The following is a 19214-nucleotide window of genomic DNA, read 5'->3' on the forward strand; positions in this document are numbered from 1 at the left end:
CCGTCATTTCAAGGTGCGCGAGCCTAATTGGAGCGAAACGTTATTTTGCAGGCAGTTTGGATGGGAATTGTTTTGTTTGGAATAATTTCAAACGTTATTTTGCAGTCAGTTTGGATGGGAATTGTTTTGTTTGGAATAATTTCAAACAATATCACGATACGTAGCTATTGTGTGTAGTCCCAAATCAGAGTAGAAAGTGTTTGTTTTTTCTTTCCTCAAATCCTAAGGAAACAGGCCGTTTCAAAAACTGGAGGAGCCAGTGTCCACATTAAATGCAAATACTGGGTTGAGGACAAAAACGCTTTGGCAGTGCGTCTTTTATATCTGGTAAGTCATCGTGGCCATTTGGTTTAACTTCTGGCTTGGAATGTGAATTGTGAAATAATGACAAGGTTGTTTGCTATCTGAAACGAGCAAACGGATATTTACTCAAAATATGTAGTGACATCAACTCAGGGAAGAGGGAGACAAAATCCAAAATGTTTGCAAAAATAAAAGGTTCAGCCGTGCTCAAAACACAAAAAATCACAATAAGATATTACAAAAAAAATTACAACAAAAATCCACACCAAAAAAATTACAAAAAAAATTCAACAAAAAAGGATTAGGTTTAGGTTTGGGTTGGCCTTAAAATAAAATCCAATATTTTCTTTCCCAAAAATCCCATTTCTGTAATTAAATTTTTTTTCCACCCAATAAGGACAGAAGAGACTTTATGTTTTTTTTTCCGATGAATGTCGGTGGTCCGATGTAATAAACGGTAGGCTGGCGGTTAGTCATTTGTTGCTTTCAAAACATCCTCAACATCAAAAGTTTGAATTAGATGTGGCTTTCTCATTACTCGTTGTCAATGTCACTAAGCAGATGTTTTTTTTGGGGGGGCGAGTGAATAAAACATCACAAGTGTTTTGTTTAGCATGCAGGCTCTTGCCACAGTTTTCTTGTTAGACACGTGCCACGTGATTCAAGTAGCATGCAAATGCTTGGCCCTTTTTCTACACGTGCTCGTCCAATTATGACTTTGATTGTTTATTTCTTTTCCTTCCACTGGTCTTCCTGGTGTCAATTAGGAGAATGTTTTGCTCAGGCGTACAGATGACCTTCTTTTAGGAAACTGAAAAGTCACAGCTTCGTTTTAGCCATGCCTGAAAAAAATCAATAAATAAGCGTTGAACGCTATAATCGAGTATTGAGCATACTTCTCAGTCGTTGCGCATTTTCACAGCAATTATCTTAACACATATTGCGTATTTGAAAAACAATCTCTGAATTTGTTTGCTCGGATCCTTCCAAATATTCATCTTGACATCAGCGAATGGATGCCAGATGCTCAACGTAGGTCGAGGAAGACATTTGATGTATATTAGCAACGAAGGTGCATTTTGAACACGGCTCAAGATGCTCCCTTTGCCACTTTTGGCCCTTTTTTGGAGAAGTCTCGATTCAGGGAGAGTGGCTTGACACGCAGATGTCAAGAGCAAGGATCCCCAAAATGAATTCGAAACATGTGCCAGGCACATGCTGTCGCACGTGTACGCAAACACACATGGCAGACAACACTTGACCAAGCAGACTTGAAGCTCTGATGAGATGTTTATGTGCAATGTTTTCTAGTGGCTTGTTCGGTGATTGAAAGAAAAATATATGGAAGGTGTCTTTGAGGAGTATCAATCAGTGCCATTTAAATGTTTATTATTTATTATTAAAAGAATGGCAATCACACAGGACGTTGGCTGGATGTTAAAGCAGCCCAGTGTGAGGAGGAAACAAAAGGGTTAGCAATTTCAGAGTTATTGTATTTTACTTGCCATGTTTTGTGTCTCTCATCTGCTTTGGTTTACTTTCGTAGTCAAGCTAGCATTAGCGTTAGCCACAGTTTAGCTCAGAAAAAGCTCACTGGAAAAAGTAGTCAAGCTAGCATTAGCCGCAGTTTTGCTCAGAAGGCCTTCACTGGAAAAAGTAGTCACATAAAATAGTTGGAGGAAGCTCGCTGAAGAAATCAAAGTAGCTTTATTATAATCAGAGTTTGGTAGTTATCTGGAATGGACAAATTCCAGAAGCATTAGCATTTGTGTCTTTGAGTGATTTCAGCTTCCCTAAGTGAGTTGTTTTCACACCGGCAAGATGTTAAGGGCTTGCAAATGAATAGCCTGGAGCAAATGAAGGTCATGGCAGGGATTCATCTGTTGCTTGGTTATTGACACCAGCTCAATAGGGCAGCCCGAGCCCGGCCAGGTGTGCCGGTGTGAGAAGAAGAATGAGGGCCAATCGGGTTTCATCACTGAAGTCGTTCCAAAGTACGGCAAAAGTGGCGATTAGGAAAGACGAGGGTCGAGATGCCGAAAAGTCCCTAAGAAGGCTCCCTCAGGAACATATTCTGCTCTTGGCATGTGATGAAATACTTTGCGTGTGTTTTGCGTTTTTGCTTTTAAAAGTCTATCCATAGTTAATAATACCTCGCCTGCACGTGGATGACAAATTTCCACTCTGATTTCTTACCTGATTGGACTTGTATAGTCTTTTCTTTTCATCTGGATGAAATGTTGCCTTTTTCCCCTCTGAGTGAAAATTCATTTTCCATTTTGAGCCGTATGGTTCATTTATGACGAGGCCAGAGGCAGGAATTTCAAATTGAATCAAGCGTCGGAGCTGTGATTGATCGTACACACGTGCCCGAGTGACTATGTCATGTGACACGGCTGTACTTTTTTGTTCGGTGACTCTCTGAGCTAGTGACATGACCTACCTGCGAAGCGAATGTGTATATTGAGCCTCGGCGTTCACGTGCGAATGTTCCCGCGCTCTTGATTGAGGCTGATTAACGAGTTCAGTAGTATTAGTATGTCAGTGAGAGCAGCCGGCTCACGTGTCCGCTCGCCGTGTTTGTCATCTTAGCCTCAGATCGAACGTTAAAGAATCACTAATGAGAATTTTGCTGCCGCCGGTGTCCACGTTTAGCCCCCGTCTTTGGAAGATATTGACGTAATGGGGAGAATTATGATCATTATAAACCGATAAGCTTCTTAACGAGAGGAGATGACGTGATGTTTGTACTGGTTCTCCTCGTCTGTTCTTTTGCCCGGTAGCCTACGCAAAATTGCTCATCGCAGGTCATCAATGGTGGCCCTCAAGGTTAAGATGAATATCCTCTTTTATTTGTCGCTGTCATGTGAGCGTTAGCGCTAACGCGTTAGCGTCATCGTTACATAAGAAAGACCCCAATTAAGTTTGTAAATGCCAGCAATCTTGGAGCAGCCACCTACGGGAAGGTTCGACAGAAAGTACTGACCTTTGGGAAGATATGATGAATGTGGCACAATATATGACGCTAACTTCAGAAATAATAGGAATGATGTCCGGAACTGATGACTTGCGTAAGGCGGATTACGTGGAGACAGTAAAGTTATTGATGTCGCCATAGCTGATCTATGGGAACATCTTGTACGAAAATAAATTAGAGAAATTCCTTGTGTTTTTGCATACATGGCCATTAAAGATGATTCTGATTGTGATCTAAAGAAAGAAAAAGTCTTGAGTGCCAGAGAGAAAAATCCCTGGCCACCAGACAGACACGCACGTGACAAACCCAATTATCAAGTGGTGCTTTTATTCCCGTTGCTTTTTCACTTGGCGCTGAGGTGTGGAAAGGTCTTAAGAGGGCAATTTGTTGAAACTTGAAAAGCTTTTCATTTCTTCACTGATTCGTTTTGTATCCCAGGTAGTGAGGAAAAACAACAGCTTCATGACACGTGATCTATGAACATTTTTTTCTTTAGCATCATCACGACCTCCAAGATGGTCATTGTTCTCCATTACAATATGTCAGTGAGTTAATGTCATGTCGTTTTTTTTTCCCACCATGGGCTATTCATGATTTCAAATCTCATTAGGACTATTTGACATTAACCAATTTGACACGAAGCATTTTGACACGAAGCAGATTGCAATTGCGAGGATAAACAGTTGCCGGGCGGCAGAAATTGTGAGTCAGTGCGAGTGTGCTCGATCGTTCGGCACATGTCCACATGTGTGAGCTGGAGATCACGACGTCAGCTGTTGGTTACAACGTCGCTTTCATGTATTCAAGCACCCTGGTGCCTCACCACAATGGAAGGAAAAGACCCCACGCTAGCTTGGTGGTTAATTTGCTTTTACTCGCCAAGTTAAGCGGAAGAAAAGCAAGATTAACTTCAACTTTATTTAGCTTGTTTACTTTATATAATATTAACCTTGATAGCGAGCACATATAGCAAACATTAGCGTCGCATTGACGGCCATTTTCTCACAGGCCGCCGCATTCCTTATGATGACATGAATCTTCCACAGTTGCGAAGCAGTTCGCTCCAGTTGGCCCGTGCGAAATTGCTCACCCCCTCCAATGACCATACTAAGGGACACAACTGCTGTACAAGAAGTACAGATGATGATATCAGAAGCCTAAACAAGTACGATGGCTAATTGTCGGGTCATGTGACCGTAATTGTGACATTAAGTGTACATTTAGAGAGTAGCCGATGTACTCTAACTGTTTCTCGGAAAGCCAGTCAGAAGAATTTGAGGGCCCTGTTAAAATGTGAGTCGTGCGTTCAACGCAATGACATAAGCTAGCTTAATGAATTAGACTAGCAGTTGTTTCCCGTATTATATGGAATCCATTTTGATTTTGAATAACAAGTGCTGCTCTATGTTAATAACAAATAAGTTCTAAAACTAAGAAGCCTTCTTGTGTATGTTATGTAGCCGTGTTTTTCTCTTGCTGGCACCGAAGCTTTGATTTTCCACATTCTATTTCAATTTCAAGCAGTTGATGCGCTGTGCATTTCGCTCCGTTTGCGTCAATGTTCCAAGGATTCCATGAACGACTCTTCCATTTCTTGTCAATTGTGTGAAGAAAACCCCCTCAAACTGAGTCGTATTTGTTCTGACATTGTGGGAAAAATTAATTTCCGTTAAGAGTGTCCAATGCAGGCATAGTGGGGGTTGTTTATAGTTTACCATTGTGTTAGCATTAAGCTAGCAGAGGTTGTGGCTGTTGTAATAAACATGATTCTCTATGTTTTAAATTCGACAGTAACCTTCAGCCAAGGGTGGTACTAAGCATCTTAAAACCTGTTTTGAGATTATTATTCTTATTATTATTGTCAGATTGACATCAGCAACACTACCTGTTCTCTAAAAGAAATTTTTCAATTCTGGATCACCTGCCGCTTGTTCATTTGCACATAAATGGAATCAGCCATCTGTCAAAGATGGACAAAGATATCCATCTAAATGAAGGTGTAGGCAGAACAGATAGATCATTGTTCACGATACTATTCATCTTTATATATTTGTGTTCGGGGATTAAAAAAGATGAGAGCTGACGGTGCAGTCTTGCACATTAGCTGCTCATTTATTTAACATCCTTTAAAAAATATATGAGTAAGCGTGCTGAATTCAAACAAGAACAAAGTGTAGTATATGTTGTACGCTGTGGACCGAGGGCACTGGTGGAAAAAGAACTGTTGGAAACCAGAACACACAAGAGTGAAGACACACACGCTCACAAGCCAGCTTGTTTTGCCTGCGTAGTGAGAAGAGAGAGAACAGCTTGTCCGATGTGTGTGTGGTTGTGCTCGTTGGTGTGTGTGTGTGTCTCCTTCCTAACCTTTTCCATTGACGGCTCCATAATTAAGCCAAGCTGTACCGAGGCGAGAGCGTTCTTTTAATATTTGCCTGCAATGCAAAATATGTAAAAAAAGATTTCCGATACTTGACTTGTATTTATAGCCCTCCTTGGTCCTATCTGTTGCATCGTAGAGGCGCTACTGTCAATTTTTTAAAATAGACAGTTCACTTGACATAACACGGAGAACGCCAATTGTATCACGAACTGAAAATCTATCTGCGGTCGACTCATGGAAAAGCGATGTTTACACTCAAAAGCAGCACCTCGTCAATCCTGCTTTCGGACCAGAGTGGTTTTATGCATTATGCAACAAATATCACCTTACACATGGTTTTGTGTATATGTAGTGTAAGTTATGGGTCAGTCGGTCCATGAACAATAAATACGCCAGCGGGCCTCATCGTCAACACCTGCTGCCGTAACGTTGTGCTCAGTTTTGTTCCCCGGCTTTCCTTTTCTCTCTCGCTGTGTAATAAAAATGACCAATTTTATGTTTTTAAGCTCTTTTCTCATCGTTAGCATCTACGCTAATTAAAATTGCTCACATGACGAAGCAAGGCTAAAACCAGACTTTGCCGAAGGCGAGTGACAACGCATGGCACCGTGTTGATTAAAACATCATCTCGTTGCATTTTTAGCGCTTGATTACGACTCATTAGCGCGCTCCGCTGTTAATTGTTATGGTACATCTTGTCCATGCAAAAAAGATCGCGCCCAAGCCGGTCACCTGGTAGACGGACCGCCGCACACGGAGTTACACAAGTGTTCACAGGAGTATGTGTTCTGTTCTACATTTGTGCATCTCAAGGCTGATATTGTCAATGTTGTCCTAAATCCGTCCTGGCCTTTTGACAAGTACATTTTCTCCAGGACACAATGTGGCTGTCACATTACTTGAGTCCATTGATTGTGGCTCAACTTAAAAAATTAACCTTCAATGAGCAAAATTAAAGTTCTTAACTGCTATGTAATTTACGGGCACACAATGTTTCTAACGTTTCACACGTCAGGCCGAGACAGAAGCTATTTTCATTTTATTTTTCCTTTCAAACCCAGCGACTATTGGTGCTTTTCACTAAGCGAAAGGGCAAACCGAGTAATTGGATGCCTAGTGATGGCAGAGTCTGCTCTGACTCATAAAGTACTTGCCAGACAATGGCCGCTGTCTCCTGCGCCGTAACAGAGGTGGAATAAAAATACAGTGGTGTCTTGAGATATAAAGTGTAACTAAAAACATTTGCATCTCAAATCACCTTTGCCTCTTGAAATAGATGAAAATGCCATTCATCTGTTTCAGCCTCCTCTCCAAAAACATACACAAACAATCAAAAAATAAAAACAACTCATTAACGACTCGAATAGTTTTTTTCCTTAATTCAGTGGACTGCTACTCCTGGTGTGCACACCTTTGCCACCAGGGGGCATTGTGTACACACTCACACACACACAGTAGTGTTTCATAACGTTTATCTTGTTTGTATACATGTGTTGCTCCACCATTTGTGTTCAAATCTTGAACCACTACATATAGCAAAGTCCAGGTTTACCTGGCAATGATGAAATAACTAGTGCCCTTAATCTTTTGAAATGACATAAAAAAGTAATTTTATCTCTTTTGTACTATCTAGAGCAGGGGTGTCAAACTCATTTTTTTCACGGGCCGCACTGTCGTCATAGCTTCTTTCGGAGGGCCATTATGACTGTCGGCCCAAATAAATGTATGAGCACCTCATATTATATACAGTAAAAGCTACAAAACAAACTGACAAATAACTCGTTTTCAAATTAGACGAGTAAAAACTGGTCAAATATTTAAAAAAAAAAGATATTATTAAAAGTGAAGACAATTTGCAATTCTATTAATGACACGAATTTTATGCACAATTTGTCTTCGCGGGCCACATAAAATTATGTGGCGGGCCGTATCTGGCCCCCGGGCCTTGAGTTTGACACCTGTGATCTAGAGCTACTAACCCAGTTGACAAATAATGTTTTAATTTAAGTGAAGATGTCCAGCCTTGCATTCAGTTGGCAGTATGTTCCTGCTCAGTGTCTGGCATTAGTTTCCGCTCAAGGTAAAAGCGCTCCGTGTCTGAGGACTATGCGACCAGGGACAAGCCGACTTATTGAGAGTACGCCGTGTTTTGAAGTGCAATGTGTTACGAAACCATGAATGTACACCGTGGAGTTGTGCAGTCAGCAGTTTCTTCACGTTCTCGTTCATCTTGACATGTGTTACATCGTATAGATTTTTCTTTCTAGTATTTGAATGAGTCCCAGAAGACATAAATGAATCTTTATCGACCGGCTTGAAGATGATGAAATTAGAAATTGAACTGAGATGTCAGAGGGCATTTCAGAAGATCATCGTTCGAGTGCTCCCGTAATTTTGTTTCCAAGCGACAGCGACTGTTTCCGACGGGTGTGGAGCAAAATGCAGCTTGTCATCCTCGTCGGTTCTGCCCCTTGTTAGATTACGCAACATGCGATGCACAGCACGAGGCGTCACATCATTTTTATGAGCTCTCCCCTGTCCCTGTTGAGTGTCTGCTGGAGGCCACTTGATGGCCACAAAATGCTGCACTATATACACACACACACACAGACACACACACATACACACACATACACACACACAATGTTCTTAGCCATAAAATTTACGTTCAACTGTGCGTGTGAAAGATTCACAATAAATGTGGCGTTTGAATTCCCCATCTGCCTTCCATCACCTGGCTGCTGGTGCTTTCATAAAAAAAAAAAAAAGTAACATCAATTTCAATGTATTTTAATTTGATATTGCGGTGGATCAATACAGGAGAAAGGTTCGTTTTTTTTTTACTACCCTTATGCAATACCTACAGTTTTTTTTCTGTCTTTCATTCGACAAATACACCACATAAAAAACTAATAAAAGCTAAATTAAAATGAAACATTTTCCAAAAATATATAAAAAAAGTATACTAATACTACCACATTTGCGGTAATTAAAACGAACCAAAATTTAAAACCAAATGTCAAAACAAAATAAAAACTAACTACATTTAAAAACCCCAAACAGCAACTTTATACTATTTATTCTAAAAATAAATATGGCTGGTTCACAGGAAGTGTGGTCCTGTTGTTTTGCATGAGGAACTTGTTCAAAACCAGGTCAAAATGAGCAAACCTTTCTGATGTTCTCTGAATAAAGATTCTTCACTCATCCTTTTGGTCATTCATCGATTTGATATCCTTCATGTTCAGGGTCATGAGGGTAGAGCTGCCGTTGCGTTTTTTTCTTCCTGGCAGTAACATGTATGAGGCATTCCCTGCTAGCACACATTGTATAGTCAGTGTTGTTTTTTCCCCCCATCAGGTTTTACCTATCCCAGATCCCTGAGGTCAGAAAATGAGCGAGTTCACTGAGTTATTCATAACCTGGAGGTTGTTGATCCGCCACCGTCCTCCATAAACCCGATTGGTCGAATCAGGACGCCGAGAGGGCCGGTTTCTGCCATGACGCATGTGTGAACCGGGACGACTCGCGGGTTCAGGTGAGAGCTCGGGTAAGAGAGTACACGCCGCTTTTCGTTTCCATGAGCTCGTCCACATTCATGTGCATTTTGTATTTCGCTTCCGTGCGCACCTGTTCACCTCCGCCAGGTGTTGCGCCGGCCTCTCGGCTGCCAATGTACTATACCTTGAAATAATAATACATAATTAGTCATTCTGCGGCCCCATGGACAGGTGGGAGCCTGTTGACCCAGTCTGTATCTCAAGCGCACTTCGGGTCACACACGTGTTTTAATGGTCATTACAGCGGCCCACTTAGCGCAAATTGGAGGACCTTTTGTTGAGTCACATGGCCAAAGAACAGCGAGAAAAAAAGCTATTTTTAGAAGAAGGGACATGAGGAAAATTGGATCATTGTGTCACCCTTTTGCTATGCGTGTGTCCTCACTGATACGTTTATCTTTATATTCACTGGCCTCCCCAAAGGCACGAAAGTACAGATGGCCTTGTTTTCCCTCCATTAGTTCCACAATATTTACCGGTATCCTTTGTTGAACACACTTAGTTCAATTATACAATCCTACTGGAGAAAATTGGCACAGCAGTCATATTGCAGTGTTAGTGGTGTAATTGCGCAACAGTTTAAATTCTACTTGTTTCTTGGAATAAAAAAAATGGTTTCACTGAAATTCACATCGACAGTATGTTCTTTTTGGAATTTAATATAAAATGCATCCCGTGGATTAGCTTCACCTCAGTCAACTTGAGGACCCGAACTAAAATATTACATAACTGCACAAAAAGGAAAAGACAAATTGTAGCTAGTTTTTGTTGACGTCGCACACTCAAATTTGACGGTACTCAAAGTACGCCCGCTTCAGGTTTGGAAAGTTTTATTGCCCCTCAGAATTATTCTTTTTTTTTGATGACCCACGTTCCTGAAAAAGGCAAAATACTGTGTTTGAAAAATTGCCCCACAACTACCCAAAAGTGGCATTTAGTGCAATATTTCTTGAAATGTTATGGAAAGTACATTTACGTTAGATTTCATTGACTGATATTTACCGAGTTCCTGTTTATGAGAGAACAGAATGGCAGCAGTTTCGCTTCACGGGGAGTCTATCATCAAGGTATAAAGGTGAAGAGTCTGGCTGTGAACAGCAAGACGTCAGCTTTTCTGTCTCTCGACTAGTAATTACCCGGACGACCGCTGAGAGCTCCAAGCAGTCATGAACTATCCAGTGTAAATACGCCTACATTTGTTTTAATACAATATTGACACACATTTTGTATTAATATGACTGCTTATATTCGATGTGGCTTTCAACTTTAGGTTTGGGTCAGCTTGTTGGTCACAAAAATAAGACGATGATCATCATCACGAAGGCAGCATCAGGCTTCCGCTTTGACCCCCACTGCATGTCTGTGCATGACACCGGATGATTATTTGTATTTTTTTTTTTTTTCATGTATGCCTTATTAAGAGAACAGTAGGAATGTCCGTGACGGCCGCTGAGCGACCTGATGCGTCACGCTGAGTCGGGCCTGGGCGCCGATTACGTGGCGTGGATGTAAACAAAAACAAGAGGAGTCAAGTCAGTGGTTGTGCATATCATTGACTCGACCCGATCAAAACAAAACAGCCTTATGCTAAGTACCAAAAGTCTACAGATTGATTGGAGTGATTTGTTCCGAACAGGCAGTCCAAAAACAGATGTGTTGGCGACCGAAGCACGGCCAATAACTGCAAATTTGAATATTCCTGCATTTCTCTTGCTGCATATCATTTCGCCAGGTCGACTGTGATACCTGGCCGGCTGGTGATGTAACAAGAGTCTTTAATATTTTGCATTCAAGGGCTGTGCGTATCCGTGGAATTAAAACTTATCAGCCTCTTCCTGTCTTTTGATCACAGCACAGCGCCGTTTTATTTACGTAATCAAGGGCGGCATGCTGACGACACGCTGTACGGTGTCCATTTCGAATTTCAACGTAGACCATTCGCTCAGATAAGCACTGTTTTAGTTTGGTGGCTCCGTTGACATTAAACACCTTAGCAGAAATTTGTGGCATCAGAAGAGAGCCTTAATTTTCTGGTGCCTCAATCTTACATCTGATGCCCACTATCATCAGCTCCAAAATTGCACCGCTGCATCAAAGCATAATCGTGTCTCTTGCTGAGTTGTTTGAAATTGTGGCCTGACCCTTTCTAGAACAGGTCATAGACATACAACACTAAAAGCACGGGTGTCATCATACTAATGCCGAGGTGATATCTAATAACACACGCCGCGTATTTACAAGCTCAAGCCCCGTGTCGGGAATCAAGATCAACATCAGCCTGCGTGTCACGGACGAAAACGGGAGTATCAAAACATGCGTGTGGTGGGCCCAAAATAAAGCCGGCGTCCGGCCACATTTGTGTATTGGAAAGTGCAAGGACCCGTGCCTCATTCAACAGTTTGGCCTTGCTTGACACGCAAGCGGCCCCCTCCCCGTCTCACCATCATGACCATCAGATAGGCCGCACAAACACATTCATCAGCTTGCAGATGTTATCTCACCCAGTGAGTAACAGTGGAAGCGGCGAGCGCTCTATTGTTGTCGTAACGGTTGTTGCTTGTTCCAGCTGCCTGGAAGTGACCTGCAGGTCTATTCCAGCACACTTGCCTTTATTGCATTTGGGCGAATTAACTCGCGCGTAAACAAGTGAGCACAGCGCACTTGCGTCAATTATTGGAGGCTTCGGTATGTTCACCAGCTAGCTTGCGAGCTAACAGATGCCTTTCGGCGGATGGACAGGAAAGCAGGGTTGTCCTTGTTGCTTTTGTTGTTGTGTCAGTGAGTCGGACCTCTAAACTTAACAATGACACTTTAGGAAAAATGAAACATTTCTTCAACATTATTTAGTATGTTGCTAACACTGCGCGACTGAGATTTTAGCTATTACGTCATGCTAGGTATAAACCATTGATATTAAACTCAAGGCCCGGGGGCCAGATACAGCCCGCCACATTATTTTATGATTTTATTTTATGATGATATTTACATTATATTTTAAGAGACATTTTGCATCGACTTTGTGTCATTATTACAATCATTTTTAAAAAAATAGCGACATTGCTAGCAATGTTTATTACCATTCGTCCTTTGATATAAATAAATAAATATTTATAAATATATAAATATTTGAACAATTTTTACTAGTCTCTGGTTTCAAAATTGTTCATCAGTTTGTTGTGTCGCCTATACTGTATGTATATAGAAAACGTTAACAGTCATAATGGCCCTCCGAGGGAAACTATGACTATGATGCGGCCCGCGACAAAAATTAGTTGAACACCCTTGGTATAAACCCATAATGCTTTGCAATATATAACTGTCGTAACATTTGGAAATGTATATACCGTACATAAACCTAGCGTGCCCCCGCCGATATTTTAGATTACATAATGAGAAAACTTGCACCTTCCCGTATGTGTCAATACACACGTGTAAATACGCAAGCAAATTCCCACACATCTACTTTGCATATGTTCTGCGCAACCGTTAATTAGACTTGACACCAACCACCCATGTGTCATACACTGCCTACGTACATATATTTCTACTGTGACTTTTTTTTAAATTCTCATGTATGTCACCATCACTGTTTTTACATCTGCCACTTTTGTCTCTAAAACTGCAATTAAGGTCGATGCTACAAAACATTAGTGAAAGGTCCCTCTCTGCTGCTGCATCATCATCCTTTAGAAAGTATTTTTCCAGACCAAAATTAAGGTCAGTCCACAGCTCGGTGCCGGTGTTGTCCACTGAATGGCGTCCTTCACAATTGATTACATTTGGTGCGACACGTTAGCCAGCTAGCCAGCGCAACCTCAACATCTTACTGTGATTTAAATGCTATTTGTTCCAAAATAGTTTCCTTCTGTGTAGAAATTTCAACAAAATTCTCAGTGAGATATTTTTCCCCTTTTTCAATCTTATGAGTTTATGTCTACAAAGGCAAACATAGCTGAAGAGAGGATTAATGAGCCTCTATGTTGTCGACCGTGGCCCGGTTGGGCTCACGGCAGCTAGCGTGTTTACTCTGCTTGAAGGCCGCGTTACGTTACTACATCAGAGCATGTGTTGAAGGCTTCGCGTGTTTCTCCTCTGGCAGAATACACACAAAGATGGTGCAATGATAAGGCGCACGACAATGACCCTTTGCTAGTTTTAGGTGAGAGTCCTGTGCAAGTTTGCCCTTCAAGTTCCCAAAAAATTCTCAGAAATATCTTTTTTCTTTCTTGCTGCCTTCGACTGTACATTATGCCAAACATCTGCTTTAACTGCAAAATGGACTAGAATATTGCTGTTTTTATTATCTAATGTCATTTTATCACAAATGCTTGTGAGAGACAATACTACTGTTTATGTCCTGCAGTGTTACAGCAGAGCTAACCGCTCGGCATGTGTTTGCAGTGGCGAGAACACACTGGCTTCATCACTGAGTGATAGCCTAATGAAGTAGCAGTGGATTGCCTCCACCACGTTACACAAACCAGCCGCACCAGGCCTAGGACAGCCGGGCTTAAGTACACCTATCTGATTTCAGCCCTCACAAAAAAAAAAAAAAAAAAAAAAAAAAGGTCAGGGCCGTTTGTATGATTCGCTTGAAGTCAAGGTGAATACAAAATCACAGTGTTTGACTTAACCACAGTAAAAGTGTAAGTAAAAGTGATACAGATAAATGTTTATTATTATTATTCCATCCTACCAATTAAAGTGTGGTGGACCAGAATATTCTATTAGCTCATTTGCAGCACCAGGTAGCCTTACTGAGGCTAGTTTTTGTGTTAGCCTTGGTTGAGAGTCACACTCTGTCCCAGCAATGGTGTTCCGCAGGGTTCCATTTTGGGGCCCCTGCTGCTTTCATTGTATTTCCTGCCCCTGGGTTCTGAAGAAAGCATTTCCTATGACTCTTGATGAAGAACAGCTCACTTAGACACATTTTCCGAAATAAGCAGATGGCAATTCACCCAACCCATTATTTTTTTCTGCAAAAGCCAACATGGTCAAAGTCCAGCCACATTTGTTTGGTTACTGGCTTATGTCAGTGTACCGAATGCAGGGTCCCGCGGGGCACCTCAATAGACACCTGCAGCCCAAGTCTTCTTCCCTCTCTCTCTGTTACGAGTACTGGCTCACATGCTGAGAAGAGAAGTTAAACATAATAAGTAGCCAAGTCGGCAAAGTGGATGAGATGCATTTGAGTCACAACGGGCGTTCTGCGATTAAGGTTGATGGCAGCTGCACACTTAGGGGGATGTTTGACGTGGTTTAATTCTTGCATATTGAGCAGACACCTGGCGCAGAACTGATGTTAGTTTTCCATACGTCGATACCCAAGTTCATATTTAAATGGGCCAAAATTACATTGAGCTATTATGAGTGTATTTTCCTTTGCTGCAAAATTGAACTACAATACATAAGCAGTTCAGTTCAATTGAAACCTTTTCCAAAGTTGTATTTCTGAGGTTGAGTGCCCCCTTCTGGTTGAACATTGACATTCCAGCTGCGTTTCAAAGAAAAGAAATGGCAAATAGAAGATTTTTGCTGCAGAAAAAAATGCATAATTCGACATGAAGTACATGACGCCTGTCACTTTCACAGTTCTGTTGCGCGTGGTTGTTTTTATTATTTCGATATAATTTTAATGAAGATAATTGCAGCCTTTACGGCCCGTGGACTGATGTCACACACACACGCAACCATCCAGCCTAGTAACTATCATTTTGGGCTCCGCTCCAGATGCCAGGGCGAGAGCGTGACGCGTGACGCACACAGGAGGCGCGGCCATGTGCCTGATAAAAGCGCCACCCTGGACCACTTGTGGCATCGGTGAGACCCGCACAGCACGTCTTACCATCACCACGCACTCATCACACAAAGTGGATTTTTAAACTTGCATCCACCATGATCAAGAAGATGTCACTCTCCGAGAACGAATTCAACATCCCGGCCAAGAACTGCCGCAGGATGGTCATTTTGGGCTCCACCAAGGTGGGCAAGACGGCCATCATCTCGCGCTTTCTGAACTCGCGTGTGGACGAGCAGTACACGCCGACCATCGAGGACTTCCATAGGAAGTTCTACAGCATCCGTGGGAGCGTTTACCAGCTGGACATTTTGGACACGTCCGGGAATCATCCTTTCCCAGCAATAAGGAGGCTCTCCATACTCACAGGTGCGTTTGGAGCCCGTGCAATGTAGCGTTTACATCCACAACCAATTTTGATTACTTTTGAATGCAGCTTTATTCGTTGCAAAGCTGAGTTTGCGCGTGAATGTATGCAAAGAAAGCACTGTGCATGCAAGGCAGTTTAAAACTAAAGTCAATTCAGTGCAGTGCAGTCAAAATGTCAAACTAAAGTCAATTCAATTCAAAACTCAATGCAATGCATTTCACTCAATTTTACTCCAATTGTTGTTTATTGGTATTAAGTATATGTTTGCTCCTTTGGTCTCCCGCAGGTGACGTGTTCATTTTGGTGTTCAGCCTGGACAACCGAGACTCCTTCCAGGAGGTGCAGCGCCTCAAGCGTCAAATCTACGAGACTAAGTCGTGCCTGAGGAACAAGACCAAGGAGAGCGCCGACGTGCCGCTGGTCATCTGCGGCAACAAGTGCGACCGCGAGTTCCATCGCGAGGTGCAGGACGAGGAAATTGAGCAGCTGGTCGGCAGTGATCAGGACCGCTGCTGCGCCTACTTTGAAATCTCGGCTAAGAAGAACACCAATGTAGACCAAATGTTCCAGACGCTCTTCGCCATGGCCAAGCTGCCCGACGAGATGAGCCCCGACCGCCACTGCAAAGTGTCGCTACAGTCGTGCGAGCTGCTGCACCGCAAGTCCTTCCGCGTCAAGAAGTGCAAGGACGCCTATGGCATCGTGGCGCCGTTCGCGCGTCGGCCCAGCGTCCACAGTGACTTGATGTACATCAAGGAGAAGGCAGTGGGAGGAGGGCAGGCTAAGGAGAAGGGCTGCGTCATTTGCTGACCCCCCCAGAAGACGAAAACGAAAGACTTTTGGACTCTAAAGATCAAGCCATGCAACTGTGGACAAGCACCGGGACGTTAAGTCCTCGATGCAGTTGCCTTGAAATCAGCCTCAACTTGTTTACATCCCCCACCGGACTTGAATGTTTGTTACATTACGAACAAATCTGAATGTGTATTTATGTTTGTCGACTTTTGCATCAAATAAAATATTGTTACTTTTATAATCTTGCCTCACTCTTTTTTAAGTACATTTTATAATTGACAGGTGTAATTATTAAATGATCATTAAACACTATCTGTTACTTTTCTTTCATGAATGAAATTAACATCTTTTTAAAAAAATATTTATCATAAGTAGTGATAGGGCTTTGCATATAGTATGTTAGGGTCATGCTTCACACGCTTGATGGGAAAAAATGCAATTCATCGGTCACCTGAATAAGAAAAGGTATTTCATTTGTTTTTCTATAGTATTTATTACAAAATAATAGTGAAACAAACATCACACATCCTCCAAAATAACATTATAGGACTTAGATTGCTTAACAAATTAATGGCGTAATCCGGTCGTCGTCCCCAACTAAATTCCAATCGTTGTCCTCCATCTGAACAAATGTGTCTCGTGGGCCACCGTAGCTCGCTTGATGTTGTGAACCAAGCGTCCCTGTTTGAATTTGAATTTCTGCGCTCCTCCAGTCAGTGTTTTCATTTTCCATCTCTGAATTCAAGACGCTTTGGGTACGTCGAACATGCAGAGGCTTTTGTATTTCTGTAACAGCTGGTTCTTCGTGCGGACCTGCTCCCGCAGCGTCGCCAGCTGCTGCTGCTGCTCCACCGGGCTGCTCTCAATGCCGGGCATGGCAGAGATCTGCTCCCGTGCCTCCTGGATCTTTGTCTTGAGCTTGCTCAGCTCCTGGTGCACGTCCGGGCTCTCCTTGTCCATGCTTGAAAACAACCAAACAGGAAATTTTATTTCTTCAGTTTATCGCGCTTCTTGTTAGCCTAGCCCAGTCAGCTAGCTGTGGCTAGCATGTCAGCTAGGAAAACATTGAAATACAAAGTTAACTCATTTAAAGTCGGACTTTTGTTTCAGCTTACCATTTAATTATATCGTGAACCAAAGGCAGCAGAGAGCAGTCGTCCCCCTCTTTTTCCTGCTTGGGCTGCGACACAGCCATGATCCCCTTGCTGCCTGCGTTCTGGTCGCAGTTCTATTGCGACATGCACGAATACGCTTTCTGATGACGTCACGGCAACAAACCATTAACGTTGTAAATAATCTGATAAAACTTTTTAGCCACAATTCCTAAAGGTTCTGTACATTGGCTACTGTACGTTGGTGCCAACAAAGCAGGTCAAACCCCCCAACAAAAAACTAACTAAAAATAAAAAACATTCCTTCAGAAAAGCATTTGCTTTTCTTTTATAATGTATATTTTTAATTTACAAAAAGACTTACTACAAAATGCATTTAATTATTGTATTCTGATTTAATTTTGATATTTCCTGATATTGCCCTGTTCAGGCAAAATGCAAGCCAAACACTGAACCTTACTATATTTCGTGAAATATTTCTACAAATGTTGCCTTCTTTGTCAGTTTACCCGATTCAACCTCTCACAGGCGTCAGTATAATTTAATGGGTCACTTGAGTAATACTGGCCTCGTTTCTTTTTCCTGCCACAGCCATACCCCCAAATATTATCTGCTTGTGTCGATTATCATAACAAGAAGGCTGACCTGTAAATGGATTCTTGCTCTACATTAGTACTACCTAGCAACCTTGAGGACCTGCATCTAAATTTAACCCCCTTTGCAAATTTAGCGGTTCAGTCTGTGCACTGTGACTACAAATTGTAAATCATCCAAGATCTGCTTGGGTGGTCTTACTACCTTTAGAAAAAGCAATGAACCCCTCACAAATGCTCTGTACATTTGTTGTTTGACATTTTATTTTAAAAATATAACTGGTATCGTGTACACTTGTAGAGTTCTTTAACCGAAGTGGGGAGGCCTGGAATTCACTTTGTGATTGGAACTAGTAAAAAATGTTTTGAAATTGGAAGAGAGCGTCACGGAAGGGATCGTGTTCCTTCATTGTGGTGCTTGTTTGCTAAAGAACGATGCACACGATATAATCAAGAATTCTGGTTCTTTTTCTTGAATACAGCTGGAAGCACAATAGATGTGTTGTCTTATGACTCACTGACCTTCATAAGCAAACTGACCTATATATTGTCACAATGAGCATTTCTCATTCCCAACTCTCACACCTGCCAGATAGTTGGGACACACCTCCAAAAAGTCGTGATGGCAATTAAATGCAAAAGCATAACAGAACGCTGCTAAGCCCGTTCCAAGGAACACATCCAGAATGCATATTACATACAGAACACGTTGGTCGCCGATGACCCAGATTTGTAGGCCCTGATTGTCATATCGTGGTCACCTCACATTTATAAGTCGGGAAAAGTGGGTCACGACCCAACAGTACCTACCCACGCTCTGCTCAAATATGCAACATTATATCTTGAGGAAATTGACACGTGTCGACAGTAAAGGCTGCGGAATATCCGGTTGGGTCGCCGTGCATTCGTTAACGTCATGACGACCGTAAGAGGTTTGTAAACCATAAATCACTGATCGTCTTCATTCTGTCCTATGATAGTTTCAGGACTAATTGGTGGCAAATCATATAATCTCTTATGGAGTTTTTCCTCTTCGAACCTGATAAACACAACAATTATCACAATGTTGTAATTGCATAAACTATAACAGGAAATCAGTGGCTTGAAGATATATTGTGTATAATATTATAATAGGAAAAATGGAACTTGAGTGTATTCTGATAAACAATATATGTATGGACCGTCATGTCTGTCATTTAGTAGTGAGCGGTTGGAAGGAATTTGCAGCTATACTGCACTGTGGATACTTAGAACTGTGCTGCCTCCAAGTGGAAGCTGACGAGATTCACCTCTTTGTATCTATGTCGCCATATGTCCATGTTTG

General features: G+C 42.0%; 2 protein-coding genes across 3 annotated transcripts; one reads left to right on the top strand and one right to left on the bottom strand.

Annotated features, from left to right (window-relative positions):
• Window positions 1-18: 18 nt before the first annotated feature.
• Window positions 19-16426, top strand: LOC148383901 (dexamethasone-induced Ras-related protein 1-like). Of its 2 annotated transcripts, none has more exons than XM_088357936.1 (4): window positions 19-327; window positions 9024-9213; window positions 14954-15389; window positions 15677-16426. In XM_088357936.1, the coding sequence occupies exons 3-4, from the start codon at window positions 15119-15121 to the stop codon at window positions 16198-16200; spliced, it is 795 nt and encodes a 264-aa protein (XP_088214062.1). In that variant the 5' UTR covers window positions 19-327; window positions 9024-9213; window positions 14954-15118; the 3' UTR covers window positions 16201-16426. The 2 variants fall into 2 exon arrangements, with proteins under 2 accessions (XP_088214062.1, XP_088214063.1); XM_088357937.1 differs by having other exon boundaries at window positions 9024-9201.
• Window positions 16427-16653: 227 nt separating this feature from the next.
• med9 (mediator complex subunit 9) lies at window positions 16654-17459 on the bottom strand. The gene is made up of 2 exons (XM_088358026.1): window positions 17301-17459; window positions 16654-17146 (listed from the first exon to the last, which is right to left on the bottom strand). Exons 1-2 carry the CDS (start codon window positions 17378-17380, stop codon window positions 16927-16929), a joined length of 300 nt encoding a protein of 99 aa, XP_088214152.1. The 5' UTR covers window positions 17381-17459; the 3' UTR covers window positions 16654-16926.
• Window positions 17460-19214: the final 1755 nt, after the last annotated feature.

The sequence above is a fragment of the Syngnathus floridae genome, chromosome 17 (assembly GCF_059516105.1).
Source record: "Syngnathus floridae isolate MCC-2025c chromosome 17, RoL_Sflo_1.0, whole genome shotgun sequence".
NCBI classification, from domain to species: Eukaryota; Metazoa; Chordata; class Actinopteri; order Syngnathiformes; family Syngnathidae; genus Syngnathus; species Syngnathus floridae.